This window comes from Schistocerca gregaria, chromosome 9, assembly GCF_023897955.1.
Source record: "Schistocerca gregaria isolate iqSchGreg1 chromosome 9, iqSchGreg1.2, whole genome shotgun sequence".
NCBI classification, from domain to species: domain Eukaryota; kingdom Metazoa; phylum Arthropoda; class Insecta; order Orthoptera; family Acrididae; genus Schistocerca; species Schistocerca gregaria.
In genome coordinates, this window is record NC_064928.1 from 34,309,244 (window position 1) to 34,333,475 (window position 24,232).

General features: G+C 42.1%; 1 protein-coding gene across 1 annotated transcript in view; it reads right to left on the reverse strand.

The window, feature by feature from the left end:
* The window catches only part of LOC126291937 (acid phosphatase type 7-like), a 123,218-nt gene that overhangs the window by 27,147 nt on the left and 71,839 nt on the right, over window positions 1-24,232 (reverse strand). The window contains exons 6-9 of the mRNA XM_049985660.1: window positions 23,563-23,740; window positions 14,744-14,886; window positions 8,200-8,371; window positions 5,922-6,059 (exon numbers count right to left, since the gene is read on the reverse strand). Coding sequence (XP_049841617.1) covers window positions 5,922-6,059; window positions 8,200-8,371; window positions 14,744-14,886; window positions 23,563-23,740 — 631 coding nt within the window. The remainder of the gene's footprint in view (window positions 1-5,921; window positions 6,060-8,199; window positions 8,372-14,743; window positions 14,887-23,562; window positions 23,741-24,232) is intronic.

The window sequence follows — 24,232 nt, forward strand, 5'->3', positions numbered from 1 at the left end:
ACCACCTCCCAAAGTCCCACAGACCGGCCACAGAGGAGCATTCCCCTTAGTACCATCCGGGACTAGAGCAACTGAATTACATTCTCCGCCAGGGTCTCCATCACCTCTCGTCGAGTGCTGAAATGAGAAACGTCCTACCCACTATCCTTCCCACCCCTCCTACCGTGGTATTTTGCTGTCCACCAAACCTACACAATATACTTGTACATCCTTGCACAACACCTGCTCCCAATCCCTTACTGCATGGCTCATACTTCTGTAACAGACCTAGATGCAAGACCTGTCCTATACATCCTCCTACCACCACCTACTCCAGTCCGGTCACTAACATCACCTATCCCATCAAACGCAGGGCTACCTGTGAAACCAGTCATGTGATCTACAAGCTAAGCTGCAATCACTGTGCTCTGTGCTGCATTCTATGTAGGCATGACAACCAACAAGCTGTCTGTCAACATAAACAGCCACCGACAAACTGTGGCCAAGAAACAAGTAGACCACCCTGTTGCTGAACACTCTGCCAAACATGATACCCCCTCATCTCAATGACTGCTTCACAGCCTGTGCCATATGGATCCTTCCCACCAACACCAGCTTCTCTGAATTGCGCAGGTGGTAACTTTCCCTGTAATACATCCTACATTCCCGTAATCCTCCTGGCCTCAACCTTCGTTAATCACTGTCCTCACCCATCCAGCTCCCTTCCTGTTCACATTCCAGCTCTACACAGCTGTCATTTCACCGCCACACCCAGTCATTTAATTTCTCTCCTTTCCGTTACTTACACTCTCCCCCCTCTGCACTCTCTCTCCTGCCCCCCCCCCCCCCCCCCCCCCGTCTAAACGGCAACCCTTGACTGTCCGCCAATCCCACCAAACTATCCCTGCCCCAACCATCCGAAATCCCACCCAATCGCCATTCCCATCACGCACTGGTACTGCTGCTCGCAGTGCAGTTTCAGCTCTGACACTGCAGGTGAGTGTGCAAGTTACGTTTGCGTGTGCCTACTGCTGACAAAGGCTTAATGGCTGGAAGCTACGAGTGTGTGACTCTTTATTGTGCCTATCACGACCCAGCATCTCCGCTAGCAAGTTTCCTTCTCTCGTATTGTTACATTCCATCCTGGATTCTCCATTGTTTGATAATATTTAGCAATTTCTTTTAGTGTGTCTAGGTTTAATAATGAATAAAAAAAATAGGAGTGTGGGTAAGTTACTACAACCAGCATAGTGAACGCATTATTGTGGCCAAGATAGACACGAAGTCCACGCCTACTACAGTAGTACAAGTTTATATGCCAACTAGCTCTGCAGATGATGATGAAATGTATGAGGAGATAGTGAAGGGACATGAAAATTTAATAGTCATTGGTGACTGAAATTCGATAGTATGAAAAGGAAGAGAAGGAAATGTAGTAGGTGAATATGGATTAGGAGGAATAAATGAAAGAGGAAGCCGCCTGGTAGAATTTTGCACAGAGCATAACTTAGTCATAGCTAACACGTTGTTCAATAATCATGAAAGAAGGTTGTATACATGGAAGAAGCCTGGAGATACTGGCAGGTTTCAGACAGATTATATAATGGTACGAGAGAGATTTAGGAGCCAGGTTTTAAAGTGAAAGACATTTCCAGGGGGAGTTGTGGACTCTGACCAAAATCTATTGGTTATGAACTGTAGATTAAAACTAAGGAAACTGCAAAAAAGTGGGAATTTAAGGAGATGGGACCTGGATAAACTGACTAAACCAGAGGCTGTACAGAGTTTCAGGGAGAGCATAAGGGAACAATTGACAGGAATGGGGGAAAGTAACCAGTAGAAGAAAAATGGGTAGCTGCGACTGATGAAGTAGTAAAGGAAGCAGAGGATCAAGTAGGTAAAAAGATGAGGGCTAGTAGAAGTCCTTGGATAACAGAAGAAATATTGAATTTAACTGATGAAAGGAGAAAATATAAAAATGGAGTGAACGAAGCAGGCAAAAAGGAATACAAACATCTCAATAAATGATCTGCTGCTGTTTCCTATCTACGTAAATGATCTTTTGGATAGGGTGGAAAGCAATGTGCAGCTGTTTGCTGATGATGCTGTGGTGTACGGGAAGGTGTCGTTGAGTGACTGGAGGGGGATACAAGATGACTTGGACAGGATTTGGAATTTGTGTAAAGAATGGCAGCTAACTCTAAATATAGATAAATGTAAATTAATGCAGATGAATAGGAAAAAGAGCCCTGTAATGTTTGAATACTCCACTAGTAGTGTAGCGCTTGACATGGTCACGTCGATTAAATATTTGAGCATAACACTGCGGAGCGATATGAAGTGGGACAAGCATTTAATGGCAGTTGTGGGGAAGGCTGATAGTCGTCTTCGGTTCATTGGTAGAATTTTGGGAAGATATGGTTCATCTGTAAAAGAGACCGCTTATGGAACACTAATACGACCTATTCTTGAGTACGGCTCGAGCATTTGGGATCCCTATCAGGTAAGATTGAGGGAGGACATAGAAGCAATTCAGATGCGGGATGCTAGATTTGTTTCTGGTAGGTTTGATCATCACCCGAGTGTTACGGAAATGTTTCAGAAACTCGGGTGGGAGTCTCTGGAGGAAAGGAGGAGTTCTTTTCGTGAATCGCTACTGAGGAAATTTAGAGAACCAACATTTGAGGCTGACTGCAGTACAATTTTACAGCCGCTAACTTACATTTTGCGGAAAGACCACAAAGATAAGGTAATAGAGATTAGGGCTCGTACAGAGGCATATAGGCAGTCATTTTTCCTTTGTTCTGTTTGGGAGTGGAACAGAGAGAGAAAATGCTAGTAGTGGTACGAGATACCCTCCGCCACACACCGTATGATGGACTGTGGAGTATATCTGTAGATGTAGATCAAAAGGCAGTGCAAAATGGCTAAGCAGGGATGGCTAGAGGACAAATGTAAGGATGTAGATGCTTGTCTTGCTAGGGGTAATATAGATACTGCCTACAGGAAAATTAAAGAGACCTTTGGAGAAAAGAGAACAACTTGTATGAATATCAAGAGCTCAGATGGAAACCCAGTTCCAAGCAAAGAAGGTAAAGCAGAAAGGTGGAAGGAGTATATAGAGGGTCTATACAAGGGATATGTACTTGAGGACAATATTATGGAAATGGAAGAGGATGTAGATGAAGATGAAATGGGAGATACGATACTACGTTAAGAGTTTGACAGAGCACTGGAGGACCTGAGTCGAAACAAGGCCCCGGGAGTAGACAACATTCCATTAGAACTACTGACTGCCTTGGGAGAGAGAGTCCTGACAAAATTCTACCACCTGGTGAGCAAGATGTATGAGACAGGTGAAATACCCTGAGACCTCAAGAATAATATAATAATTCCAATCCCAAAGAAAGATGGTGTTGACAGATGTGAAAATAAGTCACAGCTGCAAAATACTAACACGAATTCTTTACAGACGAATGGAAAAACTGGTAGAAGCCGACCTCGAGAAAGATCAGTTCGGATTCCGTAGAAATATTAGAACACATGAGGCAATACTGACCTTACGACGTATCTTAGAAGAAAGATTCATCAAAGGCAGACCTACGTTTCCAGCATTTGTAGACTTAGAGAAAGCTTTTCACAATGTTGACTTGAATACTCTCTTTCAAATTCTAAAGGTGGCAGGGGTAAAATACAGGTAGCGAAAGGCTATTTACAATTTGTACAGAAACCAGATGGCAGTTATAAGAGCCCAGGGCCAGGAAAGGAAAGCAGTGGTTGGTAAGGGAGTGAGACAGGGTAGTACCCTCTCCCCGATGTTATTCAATCTGTACATTGAGCAAGCAGTAAATGAAACAAAAGAAAAATTCAGAGTCGGTATTAAAATCCATGGAAAAGAAATAAAGACTTTGAGGTTCGCCGATGACATTGTACTTCAGTCAGAGACAGCAAAGGACTTGGAAGAGCAGTTGAATGGAATGGACAGTGTCTTGAAAGGAGGGTTAAGATGAACATCAACAAAAGCAAAAAGAGGATAATGGAACGCAGTTGCATTAAGTCTGGTGATGCTGAGGGAATTAGATTAGGAAATGTGACACTTAAAGTAGTTTTGCTATTTGGGGAGCAAAATAACTGATGATGGTTGTAGTAGACAAGATATCAAACGTAGACTGACAACGCCAAGGAAAGCGGTTCTGAAGAAGAGAAATTTGTTAACATTGAGTACAGATTTAAGTGTCAGGAAGTCCTTTCTGAAAGCATTTATATGGAGTGTAGCGATGTATGGAAGTGAAACATGGGACGATAAATGGTTTGGACAAGAAGAGAATAGGAGCTTTCGAATTGTGGTGCTACAGAAGAATGCATAACTAATGAGGAGGTATTGAATGGAGTTGGGGAGAAGAGGAGTTTGTGGCACAACTTGACAAGAAGAAGGGATCGGTTGGTAGGACATGTTCCGAGGCATCAAGGGATCACAAATTTAGCATTGGAGGGCAGCATGGAGGGTAAAAATCATAGAGGGAGACCAAGAGATGAACACACTAAGCACATTCAGAAGGATGTAGGCTGCAGTAAGTAATGGGAGGTGAAGCTTGCACGGGATAGGGTAGCATGGAGAGTGCACCAAACCAGTCTCAGGACTGAAGACCACTATCACAACTTGCACACTGCAAATCACAAAGCTGCGACAAAAATCATGAACAAAATAGGCCTACAACTAAACACAAATGCTGAAGTTGAAGTCCTATGAACTTCCTTCTACTCATTTTGTGTCTGGACAAAAATAAGCTTTTAAAATAAAAAATGTCTATTAATATTTACAAGTCATTTATCAAGTAAGACAGCCACCAAGAAACAATTCTTTGACAGTTCATACGAAGCTGTTACATATTAACAATATACACTGTGGTGACTAAAGTCACAAAACACCTCCTACTACCATATCGGACATTTGCTTGCCCGGCGCAGTGCAGCCACTCGACATGTTGCCGGGAGTGCCCTGTACAAATACTGAGCTGTGCTGCCTTTATACGCGTCCACAAGTGCCAAAGTGTTGCCACTGCACGATGTGCACAAACTGACCACTCCAATATGTCCTGTAAATGTTCCACAGGGTTCACGTGGAGCGATCTGGGTGGCCAAACGTTCTTCAAACCGGCCGCGAACGACAGGGGCCCGACAACACCGCACACTATTGTCGATGAAAATTCCGTCCCCATTCGGGAACGCGAAGTCCATGAACGGTCTGCGGCGTGTGCGCCACACTCAAACCCTACAAACGGCTCTTACCGACCAGAGTCGGGACTCATCCAACCGTCGAGAGCTGGGGAAAGGCACCACAAACCACATGCCGTTAGCGGGGGCACTCGTGCCGGAAGTCTGATGCCATAGCCCATCAGAGCCCAATTTTGCCACACTGTGTTAACAGATACATTTTGCGTACATCCCACACCGATTTCTGCAGTTATTTCACACAGTGTGACTCGTACATTAGCAAACTAACTGATACTGCCACCAGTTAATAAGTGAAAGCTGTGAGCCACTGTGTCGTCCACAACGAGAGGTAACACTCAAAATTTGGTATTCGCAGCATGCTCTCGGCACTGTGGATGTCAGAATATCAAATTTCCTAACATCTACCTAAATGGAACTTTCCACGAATCTAGCTCCTACCGCAATTGTCTCCGCAACCTGTTCTCAAGAACTGCCAGAGTGCCGTCTGTGTACATGCGTATCACTATCTGACACCTTCTGTCACCTCAGAGTAATGACATAACAAGTTTCCTTGCAATTACTAAACGAGTTTACTAATTCGACCACAAAAAAATTACTTTCTCTCATCGACGAGAGACAGCCAAGTCACAGCTACACAAAACAGTTGCTCAGCTTTTTCACATAGTGTCAGCTTTTTCACATAGTGTAAACGTATACACAAATCTTACCTTGTCAACTGATACTTGCTCAACAAGCAAGTGTGAAACATTTTGGAACAGCAGCCGAGTATATCCAAAATCTGTGCTGCGGAATGCGGACCATTCGGGAGCTGGCAGCACGAAGGGGCTTTTCCCTTCCCAGCAGCCCTGCAACAGATATTTGTTCGACGTGTGACAGAAACCCGAGGGATATTAAAACATTGTAACATTTAAGTTCATACGATGAATAAAAATTTTCTGGGAAATAGCAACATAAAAAAAATTACTGTATGGACAAAAGAAATAGAATGCAACAACAATGTTAAGGATGCAGACCAACAGTTGGCACTGTAAGAACCAAAACGTGGCAGGTGGCTGCTCCTCAGTTTGCATTTCAGAAGCCCAACTCGAAGGATAGCAAGCTGCCGGTCCTCTTTTACAAGAACAGTGACTGCGCACCAGTAGACCTGTAGCAGTTTCAAATACTCGAGGGTAAGAAAAAAAAAGGGCATAGGTCAAATGTCTGCCGAAAAGTCTGGAGAAAATGATTAAAATATCTGAGAAGAGAGATCCTTTTGCAGTGCACGGCAGAGGGAGGAAAGCGACCGATCCGACACCTGTCGAGGAAGTGGCCGCGGCATTACGCGGAATGTCGAGCGGTGCTCTGCGGACACGCAGTGTGTGGGAATGGCACGGCCGTCAGACACATCTGCGAGCACAGTGCAGAAAATCCGACAAAACGTTCCAAATTGATCTCGGCACATAATCGCCCGTGTCCGGAAGTTACTTCCTGCTCGCCTGCCCATAAGTCGAATGTCCGTTCTGGAATTTCTCTTTCGGACAGTAGTGGACAGCGAATGTCTGTCAAACATTCTGTGTACAGATGAAGCCCCATTTCCACCTCCCACCACATTTCAATATTCATCTCCTGGCACACGCCAATATTCAGAATTGCAGAATACGGGTGACAAACAAATCTGGACGCGCTTCGACAGGTGCCACCTCGTTCTGCGACAGTGACCATGTGGAGTGGGTCGACGGCACCATTTATTGTAGGGCTCTATTTTTTTGAGGAAAAGAGTCCTGTGTGTCCTATCACCTGTTAGCACTACACGTGTCTTTCGTGCACAGAACCTCCGATGGCACGGATATGTCAGTACCGTCATTTTTACATGAAATGGCACTCCTCCGCAGATTATGCTGTGAAGCGGGTGCTGCAGAGGCGTTTTGTAAATGCTAGAATTATGGGCCGTCATTTCCCTACGGCCTGGCCTTCCGTATTGTCTGGTTTCAATCCGTGTGACTTCCAGTTGTGAGGTTTTCTGAAAGATGTGTTCAGTGCTCCAAATACGAATTGAACTGAACTGAAGGCACGTACTGCACAACACTTTCCGAATGTGACCCTGGAGACTGGCAATGGAGGCCGAACCTTCGATAATTCTAGCCAACCGTGTTGCCGAAACGTCAGAAAAATTAGCAAATCGACACTGGTCGAAAATCCTGAGATGAAAGCCAGCAGGCGATACAATGATCTTGCATTTATATGAGAGACTGTACACGGCCACCTCCAATTTCTTAAAGAAAAGGGAGATATGAGACACACACTTGCAAATTTGTTTAAAGTACGCTCTAGCAGTTTCCCCAGAGCCACCTAGTGGCAGCCATATGATGAGAGAAGAGGCCTGATGTCAAACCTAAGAGATCCATCTAGTTCACAAATACTTCTCTCAGAACTCTGGAAAACTCTGCTCAGTTCTAAATTTAATGAGAACAATGACACACCAGATGTCACTGGAAGAGCTAATTTGTGACTAGCCTTCCAAACTTTGCACTAGGTGTTAAAAGACTCTCACTCGTTCTATATATTATCCGGTCACTCTCTGTTGTTCCGTATTCTTCACTTTGTGCACACGAATACAAACAAAACCTAGTTGCCCTCTATTTACTGTATTATTTATAAGTGTAGGTTGAATGTAATAAATGCTACATAAGCTTAAATCCTGTGTACAGATTTTGAAATGCCCTGTACTGTGAATCCATATTAACTGTGATTAAAGAAAATCATGTTGGAATGTCAAGACCAATGTAAGCATGATGCTCTTTCCTGTATTACGATAAACAGTATTTCAAGCTAAACAGAATTCTTGTGAAACAGAATGGGTGCTCACTGACAATCAGAAAAATATTTAATAACAATCAATTCTTTCTAGTTAAAGCATGTAATTACTTTGTTCCTTGCCGAGTGGATGATATCACATCAAAACCTTGACAAATGTGTACGAAATTAGTTACTGAAGAGAAAACTTACTGCTGAGCCTGTAATGATGTGTACAGGTGCCCCCGGATTGCGATAAGGTTCTTCGATACTTCCATTTTTCACCTCATGGTTGTAAACCGGCCACAGTCGTTCGTAGGAATGTTGGTGACCCCACAGAAGGAGATCTACACCGTACTCGTAGAAAAGGTTCTCCAGTCCCAATCTGCAACAAAATATTTTGTAATATGGTGAACCTCAATACTGAAGTACAGGAGAAATATGTGAAAAGACACACAAGATCTTGTGTCCAAGGCAGGACTTGCACTAACAGAGATGGTGGTATAACCTCCCACTGGCAATGAGGTCTTTGGAAACGAAGCAAATGCTCAGCCTGAACAAGAATCAGGAAGCAAATCTGCCATTGTCTCGATATTTAGGTAACATTTATTTGGCAAATATATGTGTCCCCAGAGGTATAGTATTTGACAATGCGAATTGTAGACCTAGCCGTAGCTTGTGATTAGGTACAACCCTGTTCCTGTTCAAAATAGGCAACACTGCCTCGCAGCACAAGTGATTGTCGAAAACAACTGCGTAGCAGCAGCGACTGCTTGTTGTTAATAGCAGAAAATTTGAAAATTTACTGATGATGACAAGGAGAAAGAAGAGAATAGTGTTGGCACAGAAAGGTGATGGCACATGCAAGCAAAAGGTTGAGTAAGTAAATGGTATGTAACTTGCAGCAGGATGGACATGTTGCTGAGTGCAGGGGGATTTAAGTATCTGTCCTAAAGAAGAAGCAGCAAAGAACAAACAAACACACACACACACACACACACACACACACACACACACACACACACACATCAAAAAAAGTTTTGCATCACGCCGGTTCCCAGAACTCCTAAAGATAGACACTGACACAGTACCACAGTAACAGTCCCTTAGACTGTTCAGAGACGTCACTAAACCTGCCCAAAGATGTAAACAACCATGCATTAGCAGCGCCTATTAGATGGAGGGGGTCTGACAGCCAATCAGTTCCAATCATTCCACCAGGAAGGAGCTACACGTCTCGTGTTGTTTGTAGTTCAATGCCTTAGATACACTGTACGGCGAGTGCATGAAGTTGGACGTTGCCTGTTATTTGGGGTGGCATTATGTGTGGCTGACTTACACCGCTGGTAGTCGTGGAAGGCACCATAACGTTTGTTCGATACATGAATGCCATCCTCTGACTAATAGTGCAACCATATTGGCAGCACATTGGCCAGGCATTCGTCTTCATGGACAACAATTCACACCCCCATCGTGCACATGTAGTGAATGACTTCCTTCAAGATAACGACATCGTTCAACTAGAGCGATCCCTATTGAACATGTCTGGGATAGATTGAAAAGAGCTGTTTATGGATGACGTGACCCACCCACCACTCAGAGATCTACACCAAATCACTGTTGAGGAGTGGGACCAACAGTGCCTTGATGAACTTGTGGATAGTATGCCACGACAGATACAGGCATGCATCAATCCAAGATGACGCACTACTGGGTAATAGAGGTACCGGTGTGTACACCAATCTGGACCACCACCTCTGAAGGTCTCGCTGTATGGCGGTACAACATGCAATGTGTGGTTTTAATGAGCAGTAAAAAGGGCAGAAATGATGTTTATGTTGATCTTTATACCAATTTTTTCTTCAGCCTATGGAACTCTTGGAATCGAGGTGATGCAAAACAGTTGTGTGTACTATTAATGATATGTCTAAATGTGTTATTAGTAAAATGTATCATCTATTTTTGGCTAATTTCACATCTAATTTTTGCAAATTTTTTGTCTAAATGGTTTTTGTTTACAAACAATTAGCTGTTCAAAATGGAAATGTTGTCACACGATGTCTAGCCTTGGGTTGATTGTTGGAAGAAGAAGAAGAAGAAGAAGAAGAAGAAGAAGGTGGAGGGAGTGGAGATCGAGGAGTTTTTTGATTAAAATTTTTGTTTTAGTAAAAATTGCAACTTTTTTCCAAATAGGTCTTTGCTTGTTTTCTTCTTTTGGCTCGATTTTAAATTTAACCAAATGGTTGTTTCTGCTGAGAAGGAGTGGCACTTTACTGCTGGTGAACCGAGTGCTTCTCTGATTTAAGATGTTTCTTCAAATTATTTCTGTCATCCCATTCAATAATTACATAATCTGCAGAATACTGATTTCTACCTTTTCTGGGCATTGATAGCTATGCAACCAATACTTGAGAACATTACAGATTGAACCTACAATGTACTTAGCATACAAGTAGAACCAAAATTAACTATTTGCACATTAGGGGAAGACTTTCAGCACAGTCAAAATATGTTTATAGGTTGCGTTTTCTTATCACTCTAGTGTAGAGTGTGGTCACTATACACTGGCAGTCGGTTGCGAGCATAAACAAACCAGAATTATGACCTGATTACGAAGTTTTCTCCAATGGGGTCCTCGCATAAAAAGTTCTGTGCCAAATTCAGGTAAAGACCTGAGCTTTCGACAAGTGTCTCTCTCAGTCTTAGCCCCTGATAAGACAATGGAGGAACTCTGGAAAGATTGAGAATTTATCTGAATTTGACGTGGCAACTACACTGAGAAGTTTTAACGATCACCAGAGTGGAAAGGAGAGGTGCAGGGAAATGAGACCTGCCTCCCTTGTACATGGCTGTCAGCCTACACCTGTATTTCTGTGGAAGCATAACTGAGATATGTTTGTAGCGATTTCCAATATTGCCAATCCCTTGTGGTGTCGTGATGGTTACAATTCAAATACAGTGATGGATGAAGATTAGTCTCCGCACTCATTTCAAAATAAGAAAGAAAAGAGTAAGCAATGCACAACAACAAAACATACGGTAACAGTTACAAAGCAGTTGCTTACTGAAGTTGGCAGTGTCACAAATGAGGTAGTTCTGGCCCCACCTCTACTGGGATTTGATGCACCAACTGTTAAAAACACACACATCCTAAAACTGCCACATTGAAGTGTGTGCAATATACCAAATTTTTAACTTTATTTTGTTGACAGACATGTTCTTTTCAGACCGAGATGTTAAGCCTAGTGTTGAGTTTCTATGTTGCATTATCAGGCATGTATCACACAAAACATTCAACCGACATCAACCGGCGGTGCACTAGATAAAGTGCACTGCTACCTTATTGCATTTGTGCACTTTCTTTTGTAAACACTATCTTAAGCAATCATTTATCTACACTAAATTGCACAGTACAAGTAACCAAAAATTTGCAATATTTTCGACATTTATAAGCAGAAAATAAACCTATATTTTCGATATTTATAAGCAGAAAATAAACCTATTTCCAACTGTCTCTGATAAAATAATTCATACGGATATAGAGGTCACTACGAACTTGCGTTTGGTACATGTTAGGTCATACGTTGCTGCATATGAAATGTAGGTAATGTACTGAATTTTTCTTTACAGTCTGAAGGATATTGCTGTCTATTATCAATCTTGCTAAAACGGATTGTGTTTAATTCACTTCATCTTGAACTTGTGAGGCAGCGAAAAAGCCAGAAGGAAATAGTTACGAAGCTCTTCATATCTTGTACGCAGTTTCTGATACTGAAACAAGATTTTGGCAAATGCAGCATGCAAAGAGGGGAGTATCAAGTTATGTGATTAATTTGCCGAAACTTCCACGTCTACCGTGACATTCGAGTAACTACAAATTTTTTCGATAAAATGGTGTAACATTTAAGTGTCATCAATATCTGTTGAAATGAAAATTACTGTGGGTTTGGAACAACACAAATTTGGAAATTTAACATTATTTTTATGTCGAGAATGGGCATTTTCATAAACTACTGACCTGTCTTTCCATCATTGACTGTTTAATAATTCTGTTGCAATTTAAACTACATTAAAATGTTAGTGACATTAACTCTACTGTGTTTTGGCCAAAGAAGCAGATTTGAATATGGCAACAAGGTAACGAAACTCAAAACTCACCACTGATAATGTCTCCCTGAAGAAAATTAAAGGGAGTAAGAAGAGCAGCAAAAATAAATTGACATTTCTGTTGAAATTTCAGTGGATTGCTAACCCCAATGTGTGTTTAATAATGAATAATGTGGCTAGACACTGGTAATTAGTTAAACATGAAAAAATGAATTTTAAGAGGAGGCAGAGAATCTCTCTCTCTCTCTCTCTCTCTCACACACACACACACACACACACACACACACACACACACACACACACACAGAGAGAGAGAGAGAGAGAGAGAGAGAGAGAGAGAGAGAGAGAGAGAGAGAGAGGAGGAGGAGGAGGAGGAGGAGGAGAAGAAGAAGAAGAAGAAGAAGAACCTGTGCCCAAAATCCAGAAGATTCTTTAGGCATAGTGAACAATAAGATACAGTATCATGAAGCTAAAGAGCATACATCTAATAGCTAAAACAAGTTTTTCCTGGGGTGGAGGGTGACATTATGTATCGTGTTACTCTACCTGGCACAATACATTGTATATCATGGGTACTAATTCTAACAAGTAAAGAAAAGTGTGAATATGTCAATATGTTTTGATTTAAATGTGTGTGAAGCTGCCATATAAATCGAAAAGCTAGTTCCCTTCTTTAGCATCCCTAACTTTATCCAGGAAACCTCCACCTTTTTTGTGTGTTATGATAAGAGCATTTTTCATTCTTGTATTAACAGTATTTATATGGTCTGGGTTGATACAAAGGTGGCTTTTATTAGAAACTAGACATCTTTATTGATGCAATTGATAGATGATGGCATCCTCAGGTAGCTTAATTATTTTCTGAGGGTCATTTTTTAAAAGCAATAAAGGAACAAGTGCACCAGTACGTTAGCTAACGTATCAGGTGTAGTGGAATTAGCTCGTGGAAGCTACATATCACAAAACCTATAACTTGACTGAGGATAAAAGACGGCCCTGAATTTCAATAAATGGTAGCAATATAAAGCACAATTTCTAGGAACAAAAACATAAACAAAAATTTTAATTGTATGATGCCAACTAATAAAGTAAATATAAGTAAAACAATTGATTTTTACATCACAACCAGCTATTAATATGTGAAAATGTTGGGTAAATGGCCATTCCATTCCAAGTTGTCTAATTTCAGAAAAGGTTCCCACATGGGCATCACAGATTTCACTGAAATTGTGTGTGTGTGAACTTTTGCACGTTGGAAATCAATAAGAGGATGAAATTCTACAACCTCATATTGGTAAGTTATTAAGTGCAAAGTTTCAGATTTATCCTCTGATGACTTCTGGAGGTATAAACAGCTGAACTCCACAATTTTTTTAAGCGCTTATTAATTGGCTTTTCTTCAAATTATCTGCATGAAAATTGCTCATTAAATAATTTATTTTATTATTATTATTTTGCTTCAGAGGGTGTAAAAAGTTGTACGAGTACAAGATGACTTAGTTTAGTTTCTTTTGAGAAAATATTGCAGGGGATATTGCATCTCAAATACTCGAAAACGTGTGGGTGCACTGTTGATAGCTGCACTATGTGGTCAAACAAATGACCATCTCTAGAAATATGAGGGTTGGAACTTACACAGTGGCAACCATTTATTCACAACTGATACAAAAGAGTTACATGTTTGCACCCGTTACTGTCCTTCAAAGTAGTCACCAGCGTTGCGTAGGACCTGTTGCCCAACAATGTGGAAGGCATAGTATACCTTTAGGAAAGCTTGTTCTGTTGATGGTGCAAATTGAGCGGTCTACTGCCTGTCAAATATCTCTGGAACAGTTCTGAAGCAAACATCACAAAGTGGTTCCTTCATCTTTGGAATCAAATAAAAGTCAAAAGGACTTAAGTCCGGGGAGTTTGGTGGATGGTACAGTACTTCCCAGTCCCATTGACTGAACAGAGCAGCCACAGCTTGCGCTGTATGCACTAGCGCATTGTTGTGCAAAATGATGGGTGGGTTGCGCAGAAAGTGCAGCTGCTTCTTTTGCAAAGCTGGTCGCAGGTGATGCTCCAAAAACGAACAGTAATACTGTGCACTGACAGTCTGCCATGGAGGAATGTAATGGGTTAGGACAACAGTCGTACATGAGAATCATTGTAACTTTAGACCGCACCATTCGCACCACCAACAGAGCAGGCTATGCTAACGATATACTACGCCTTCCACGTAACTGACAATGTGTTCTGCACAACGCTGGCGACTACTTTGAAGGACAGTAACAGATGCAAACATGTAACTCTTTTGTATTCATCGTGAATAAATAGTTGCGACTATTTAAGTTCCAACTCTCTTATTTTATTAGTGTTCAGGAAACACTATTACTGTTTACTGGGAATATGTGCAAATGTTTACACAAAATTTTATCAAATTCTGTGATGCTCATCTGGGAACCTCTAGACCACCTGGCATGGAATGGAATGGAAACAAGCGCTTTCAATCAAAAGCAGGCGATCTGACATCAGTCGAGTGCTTGTGACTTTTCTCTGACTGTTAAAGAGCACAGAATCAGACAAAACTGAATGTCAGACTTTCCAAACAGAGTCGTCCTACCATTGACATCAAACTACTACATCTACAAAACAGAACACAACTCACAGTCCCAAGAACGGAATTCCGGTGCGCACTCGGGAACTGTAGTGATTGCAGTCTGCAGGGCCACCATTAGAACAGTACATGGGACGGTGTCCAAATGCCACAATCCACGGTCTCGCAGCTCTTGCCTCTGCAGTAGTTGCTTTCTGTGCAGAAGATCCAAACAACAACACTGTAACACCAATAACAGAAAGAATAATATACAGAAATGATGTCAGGGTGCATAAGTTGACAACAGGGGAAGGGGGGGGGAGAGGGAATCTCGGACTTTTACTGGAGTTCCTGACTAAAAATTAACTTTGTCCCAAGTGAAAATGCACTTTTTTCCATGTTAAGTGACAGTATATTTTCCCTCAGAACTGTAAACTTATCCTTTGAATGGTTATGGTTTTATACATGGGCATAGAATTTCCTGAAACTCAGGGAAAGAAACACGTTTTGGGAAGATCTTTGATGTGATGCAACATGTACCCTGCATATTTTCGTATTACGAAAGTATGAATTCTAATTCTATCAAACACCACATGTTACTTTCCTCAGCATTGAAATCGAGATTGTGATGCGCTTTTGAAAGCCGTCTTAGCTCACATTACGTGATCTCGCCAGCCGATGACAGTGGATATTCAGAGCATAGGACAAATTATGTAGTCAGCCAATTAGCAACATCACTTACGTAGTGCGAACACAAAAACAAGCAAAGTTAATGGTTTAAATTGATATACCGGGTGATCAAAATGTCAGTATAAATTTGAAAACTTAATAAACCACAGAATAGTGTAGATGGAGGGGTAAAAATTGACGACACACATACTTGGAATGACATGGGGTTTTATAAGGGGGGGGGGGGGGGGGGGGGGGAAGAAAAAAAGAAGAGAGAGAGAGAGAGAGAGAGAGAGAATTGTGTATAAAAGGAGCTGTAATGAGAGAGAGAGAATCAGATGCACCAGCAGTCGCAGCATGTTGATGTTAAATGAAAAGGCGCTTTTAGTGAAGCTGTATTATCAGAATCGGGAATGTGCTAGTTCAGCGTTACAATCCTATCGCCATAGGAAGGGGATTCGAATGGGTAAAGGTCTATTGACAAATACAGCTGTGGCGAGAATGATTTCGAAGCCACGGGTTGTTCAGATGATAGACCTCATAGTGGCCGACCGAGCACAAAAGAAGAAATGGAGACTGTAGCAGGTTCGTCTATGCACGGGGAAGTAAGCGCTTGTGCAGTTGCACGTTGCACCGGCATTCCATACACTACTGTTTGGTTGGCACTGAGGTGTACCCTCCGATGCTATCCGTACAAAATTCATCTGCAATTTAATGAAGCGGAGGGCATTTGTGGTGTGGGCATTTCAAAAGATGGCGGAAGATGACGATTGGTTGAGTAACGTGTTGTGGACCAACGAAGCTCATTTCACGCTCCAAGGGTGTCTGTCAATGCCCACAACTGCACAATTTGGGCTACCAAAAATCCTAGAACTGTCGTGGAAACTCCATTACACGATGAGAAAGTCACGGTATGGGTTGGATTTACCACATCTACCATTATCAGGCCTTTTTTCTTTGAGGAAATGCGTGAATCTGGTTTTGTAACTGCTACCCTGATGGGTGAGAGGTACGCCAATATGTTACAGAATCGCATCATCCCCAGCCTGGCTGATAAACACCTGCTGGAACATATGATGATGATGTAGGATGGTGATCCACCCCATATTGCTAGATGTGTGAAAGATCTCTTGCGCGCGTCGTTTGGTGATGATCGTGTGCTCAGCCGCCACTTTCGTCATGCTTGGCCTCTCAGGTCCCCAGACCTCAGTCTGTGCGATTATTGGCTTTCGTGTTACCTAATGTCGCAAGTGTATCATGATCGACCAACACCCCTAGGGATGCTGAAAGAGAACATCTGACGCCAATGCCTCACCATAACTCCGGACATGCTTTACAGTGCTGTTCACAACATTATTCCTCGACTATAGCTATTGTTGAGGAATGATGGTGAACATTTTGATCATTTCCTGTAAAGAAAGTCATCTTTGCTTTATCTTACTTTGTTATGGTAATTATTGCTATTCTGATTGGATGAAGTGCCATCTGTTGGACGTTTTTTGAACTTTTGTATTTTTTGCTTACAATAAAACCCCATGTCATTCAAAGCACGTGTGTCAATTTGTACCCATCTATCTACATTATTCCGTGATTTATTCAGTTTTCAAATTTGTACCGACTTTTTCATCACTGTTACAAAGTGTTACTACAAGAAAAGAAAAGCTTTCACATACAATATTGGTTGTTAAGGTTAATAAGCTGCAAGAGAAGCTAAGCTTCCACATATTATGTGGATCTTTTAGCACGTATTACACTTTAGGATATATCACACAAATGTGCCAGTAAAATTTTTAATAAAGAGATAAATGTCTGATCTAGACTCAAAATTCTTTAAATGGCTTGTCATCAAAGAGTTGATTTGCTTTTCAAAACACAATTCACAATATTTTCCCGTAACCTGTTAGAAATAGGTTTGTTTCAGCAGTTGCCAAAGACCATCAGATGACTGGTGCCACCGTGCTTGCGCAGCTACAATGATGTAGGAGGCCCATATGTTTGTAATTGTAAAAATTAAAATATCTTACATTATGTTACAAAAGAAACAAGACATCAAATGATACCCCAAGAGCATCAGAATTTATTCAAACACACTGAAATGTGCACATTTAAAGTGAATACTTAAAGTGCACAATCTTATGTCCAGATTCCCAATGAAGTATTCCTCGAACTTTTCGGTGTGGTTTTTGGGATGTAAATTTTCTTGGAGTACCAGTACTGTATTATCTTATGCTTGGTTCTTTATTATGGCATAATGCCATACGTGCTAGAAGATGAAAACGTGCACTTGAAATGCAGTGATAGCAAATACTGTGGAATTAAACACTTAGTTTCAAATACATTGACTGCCTCAGCGTAAAAGATTAATAAAAGCCTAATTTCTTTAGCAAACCGGCAATACTTGGTAGCACCCCCTCCCCCCCTGCGACGAGGGATTGAGATAAGACGTCAAAAATATTTTAAAAAACTGAATTTTCAAAAATATGTCCATGTAATGTGAGCTTAAGTGTGCCAAAGTGGAGTGCCACGCCTCTTCAGACAGCATTCTTCTATCGAACGTCATTGTATTTCGCTCTGTGGAATTGAAACGTGTTTATTCAGGATAGTGGAAATTAAAATTCCCTGTGGTGCCTCTCCTGCTCCCAGATGGCCAGTTTGACATCCTGCCACCCCCCCCCCCCTTTTTTTTAATAATAAGCTCGCAATTAATATTGGACACTATTATTTGTAATCGGGAGAACAAAACTCTTAAGAAAATTTGCACTCTTTGTTGTCTATTAGCAAGTAACTTGCTGTTTTGTGTGACATACAATTAAATGTAGGATACATGAAACCAGTTAAGACAAGAGACAAACAAGACCATTCACATTTCTTCAATACTTAGCTCCTATCATTTTTTCTCTCTCTAATCTTGCTACAGCTTTACACAGCGTGCTTTCCTTTCTGCGAAAGAATCTATTACCTTATCAAAGTTGGTCAAACGTTTTGCTGCATGAAAAATCAAAATGTTGTTTAATACTGAACACAAATAGCACCCAAGACTGGTCTGGTTTCTCGGTCTGATTATGTCTATTTTTTCACTGCTCGATAAAACAAAATAGGCCTTTGTAATATTGCAACCATTTTAACACACAGAAAATAAACGAGTCTGCTTTGACACAAATGACAGAATATAAAGCACGAAGTACCAATATCAAATACCTGTTAGTACTACGACAAGCAAAAAGCTTTATATTAGCAAATAGTTTCACATTTCATTCATACGTTCCAGGTTCCCCAAGCACGAGATCAAAAAGTATTAGTACGGAATTTTTATATAAATTTGGAATCGTGATATTCTTCCATAATTTGAGTGAAGTCCCCATTTCTTCTCCTTCCTCGTTCTAACAAACAATCTTATCACTAATTCTGTAACTATTCCTGCCACTTTCAAAGTTATTCGCCGGGTAACTTCACTAACCCTGTCAGAATCCTCGGTTATGTTATCCCGCGATTATTGTCCAATCAGGCATTGTTAACTGTTCATAGCACACGTTTACCACGCTGATTCCAGAACAGAACTTAAGGAGCTGCTAGCCTGGGACTGTACAACTGGCCCTCACTAGTGTGGCGGTCTGGTCGGAAATTTTCTGTCAATATTTCATTTTCTTGGGTACACCAAGAAGATAATATGTAATCTTTCTAGTTTATTTCCACTCTGGTTGTCTGAATCTATGGATTTCACTAGTAAATATAATAATGCTGATCATTCACAAATCCAGTCAACCACGTAATCAGACAGTGATTGGCAGTCATCCGTTCAGCTTCATTCTGCTCAGCTCGCATAGCCCCGTCCCCTTCTGTCTGCAGGAAAGTGTATTTCTAAATACAATGAGAATTCCCGACAGACATCACATACACTATGTACGCATTCAAAAACCAAACTATGATTCATTCAGAAATAAACTTAGAAGGTGTTCAAAAATGTTATAAAACCAACATAGACGTGTTCATAATCATACGAATAATCGTTAGACCAACGTGAGCTGGATACTAGGTGTGTTGTGAAACAAGATTCTTTCCTTCAAGAATATGAATATGGCCCCCCTCCACCGAAACTGCCAACCAGTCAGACAGATAACTCTGTTTGCCGCTGGGTCGCAGGTAGGAACAACAAAGACACACTCACAGTCATAGCTTCTGGCCATCAAGGCCTTCGTCAACAGGCGCGCGCGCGCGCGCGCGCGCGCGCGCACGCACACACACACACACACACACACACACACACACGACCACAGCCTCGGGCAACTGAAACCACACTGTGAGCAGCAGCACCAGTGCCTGATGGGAGGGGGACTGGGACTGGGTGGGGCTAAGGAGGAGGCTGGGGTGGGGTGGGGGGGGGGGATAGTATGGTGGGGTTGGAGGACAGTGAAGTGGTGCATCTTAGACGGTGGGCAGGGGTGAGGTGGAGAGGGGTGAGGGGAAGTAGCAGAAAAGGAGGGAAATAAAAAGACTGAGTTTGGTGGTGGAATGACTGGAATGGGAACATGGGAAAGGGCTAGATGGGTGAGGGCAGTGAGTAATAAAGGTTGAAGCCGTGAGGGTTACAGGAACATAGGATGTATTGCATGTATAGTTCCCATCTGCACAATTCAGGAAAGCTGGTGGTGGTGGGAAGGATCCATATAGCATGGGCTGTGATACAGTCATTTAGATGAGGGATATCATGTTTGGCAGCATCTTCAGCAACAGTGTGGTCCACTTGTGTTTTGGTCACAGTTTATCCGTGGCCATTCATATGGACAGACAGCTTGTTCATTGTCATGCCTACATAGAATGCAGCACAGTGGTTGCAGCTTAGCTTCTAGCCCACATGACTGGTTTCACAGGTAGCCCTGCCTTTGATGGGATAAGTGATGTTAGTGACCAGACAGTAGTAGCTGGTGCTAGGAGGATGTATGGGACGGGTCTTGCATGTAGGTCTATTAAAGGGGTGCACCATTTCCCGTATTTTTGTGAGATAACTCCCGCACTTTTCTGGTGCCACACGATCTTTTATCTCATCCTACAAACCCCTCCTCACCCACACACTTTCCCTATCCTATCCCAGTTCACACCCACCACCAGTTCCAGTCACATCTGCCGCCCTCCTTCTTCACATTTATCCACCCTCAAACTTGATACCCACAGTAATATAGTTATTCTTTACTTTGATCTTTGTGACGTGTCACTTCTCGCCAGTTTTAGTGAACTTTCGTATTTCATCTTGTTTCCCCCTTTTGCACCCATTCCTTCATTTTCATGAGTTTTCATACGTATTTGGTTTTATTTTTGTGAAATTTTTCGGACACAATTCCGTATTATTTACGTAATTTTTCTCATTTTCCGCCACCGTGGATCCCTGCACCTTCCATTTGGGTCAATCAGAAAAGTTGACTTATCCCTAGCCAGATCCCAGTCCGACATACTGTTCCTGCATCATTGTCTGGCTCATGGAATCCCCCCTAATGGCCTTACTATCAAATTACTCATCTCTGGCTGCCACTCCTCCTTCCACAATGATCTCCACCTGTTCAGATTCCGCCAATCCTTATCCTTCACTACATAAACCAAGCCCAAACCTCCTTCCAGTACATTCTCACCACCTGCAAAATTCTCCCACTGCACAATAAGAAAGTTCCTGGAACACACAACACACATTGAAACTCTTGCCCTGCAGCAACTTTAGCAAAATGCACAATGTCACCACAAAAAGCTCTCCATCCTGTTCACTTACTACACCTGCCTATGAGGACCACTGTCCACCACCTCCACAACAACCTCCAAACCTCCCCACACCCCCTCATAGCTGACCAACCCTGTCTCGCAGATCTACTACACTTACTCCACCGTCCAAAACTCACTCCCAACACCACACAGAATCGAGAACCTTAAAGAGACCCGCAACACAGTCGTGAGCCTTTCCTCAAGAATCCTTAGCCCCACAGAAATAAAAGTCCTTTCCAAAGGACTCACCATTTTCCCCCACTCACAAATTCGATCATGCTGGACTTGTTAAAAACCTTCTCTCCGTCTCTACGGTGTAAACACTTTTCACCACCAACTCTGCCAATCAGACTCGATCAAAGACCTTGACTAACTCAGTTCACTCCTCCACCCAACCATGATCCACCCCCACTGTCCCAAAATCACCCCGTTAATTTTCCAGAATTTCTTAACCTCTAACCTTGCCTCACCATCACTCCCCAAATCCCTCAACATGCAAACCAACCTTACATCTATAGAAAGATCTGCAATCTGCCATCTAAAAACTGGTCCCGATCTTATAATCCTACCTGAAGACAAAGGCTTCACCACTGTTGTTATGAATCAGAAGGATTGCCAGGCGGAAGGACTCTGCCAGCTATCAAATACTTCCATCTACAAACCTCGCCACAGTGACCCCATTCCAGTGATCCAACAGGATCTCCTGTCACTACTCAAATCCTTAGGCCCATCCCAGAACCTCTCCCCGGAGTCCACCTCTCTACTCACCCATACCAATCCCTGTACTCCCACCTTCTACATACTTCCGAAAGCCCTTAAACCTATCCACCCAAGGTGCCCCATAGTAGCCGGTTACTGTGCCCCCCACTGAGAAAATCTCTCCTCTCATAGACCAACATCTTCAACCTGTTACCCAGTACCCACCCTCCAACACAAAATATACCAACCACTTCCTCCACCAACTCTCCACAGTCCCTGTCCCTTAAGTACACAGTGCCCTGCTCGTCACTACTGAACACTACAATTCCTTATGCTAATGGCCTTATCCCTACTGAACACTACCATTCCTTATGCCAATGGCCTTACCGCTACTGAACACTACCATTCCTTATGCCAATGGCCTTACCGCTACTGAACACTACCATTCCTTATGCCAATGGCCTTACCACTACTGAACACTACCTTTCCTAATGCTTGATGGATTCCAACACGACAACCTCCTTCTTAGTTGCCATGACCAAGTATACCCTCACGCACAATTACTTCTCCTTTGAAGGCGTTACCTACAAACAAACCCGCGATACGATTATGGGCACCCACATGGCACCATCCTATGCTAACCTTTTCATGGGGACAGTTGAAGAATCCTTCCTAAAACCCCAGAAACCTAAACTCCTCACCTGGTTCAGATTCATTGGTGACCTCGTTGCTATCTGGATCAAAGGTGAGGACACACTATCCACATTCCTCCAGAACCTCAACAACTTCTCCCCCATTTGCTTCACCTGGTCCTACTCAACCCAACAAGCCACCTTCCTAGATGTTGACCTTCACCTCAGAGACAGCTACATCAGTACCTCCATCCATATCTTGTACAAAAACATATCTCCCGCACCTATCTTTCCAATCTCCCACCACCTCCCCAAGACCCACTGTCTGGACACAGAGGAGCTTTCCCCTCTCAGGACCACCCAGGACCAGAGCAACTGAATTAATTCTCTGCAAGGGTTTCAATTACCTCTCATCATGCCCTGAAATGAGAAACCTAGATGCAAGACCTGTCACATACATCGTCCCACCACCACCACCACCACCACCACCACCACCACCACCACCACCACCACCACCTGGTCACTAACATCACCTATCCCAGCAAAGGCAGGGCTACATGTGAAACCAGTCATGTGGTCTACACGCGAAGCTGTAACCACTGTGCTCCTTTCTATGTGGGCACAACAAAAAACTAGCTGTCTGTCTGCATGAAAGGCCAACAACAAACTGCAGCCAAGAAACAAGTGGACCACCTTGTTGCTGAACGAGCTGACTAACATGATATTCTTCATTTCAGACTGCTTTACAGCCTGTGCCATATGGATCCTTCCCAGTAACACCAGCTTTTCCAAACTGCGCAGGTGGAACTTTCCCTTCAATTCATCTTATGTTCTCATAACCCTTCTGGCCTCAACTTTCATTAGTCACTGCAAACACCTTCTGTCAGATGGCATTGACAACCTTGAAATCACAAACATCTTGTATTAAATTGCAACTTTTTAGAACAATTTATTGTATTTATGGAAAATAGATTTCATTATCTCAGTAAATTTTCATCAACATGTATACAGCAGAAAACAATAAATGTTTGTTTATGCAACACTGAAATTTGTTTTTACCCCTATTCATTTCAATTACAGTTATTATAGTCACTGTATGTGGCAATTTGATACCTATCCATACTAATTTGTTAGAAATCATCTTACCTTCAGATCTTCAACAAGCCACTCAAATTGCATAACTGGAAGTTTTATACCATATTCCAAGAAATAATAAAATTCTGTTGACAAAGCAATAAAATGCACCATACCCATATCAAAACTGTGCATTAGACTTTCATATGGTCCAGGCATTGAGAAACGTGCCCTGTATTCACTGAAGTTTCTGGAACAAGTACAAAAATATGCACAAAAGTTGTATATGGAAACTGCATGAAAACAGAGGTTCTAGCAATACAGTTGATTCTTGAAATTATAATCAGACTGTGAAATGTTTACTATTGCTTTCAGTTTAGAATTCCAAGGTCTTCACATGCAAGTAAAAAATAAACGAGTCTCCCCCCCCCCCTCTTCTGTTAATTTCACTGAATATAACAATGAATAGTAACACTATTCAAAGATGACTTAATCTAAGTTCTTGCACCAAAGAAATTCCTATTTCAAAACATTTTCAATAATATTATGATTTCAACAAATAAACCATTTGCCTTTTCTCTTTTACACTATTGATGTATGTACATAATAATTCATCAGTTATATTAAATAAATCCCAATTCAATGCTGAAGCAAACAGAGGGTACTAGGCAAGCTCTACAACATAAACACATTCATGTTTCTCACAGAATTAATGAATGCAGAAAGAGTGTGAGCGGTGTCG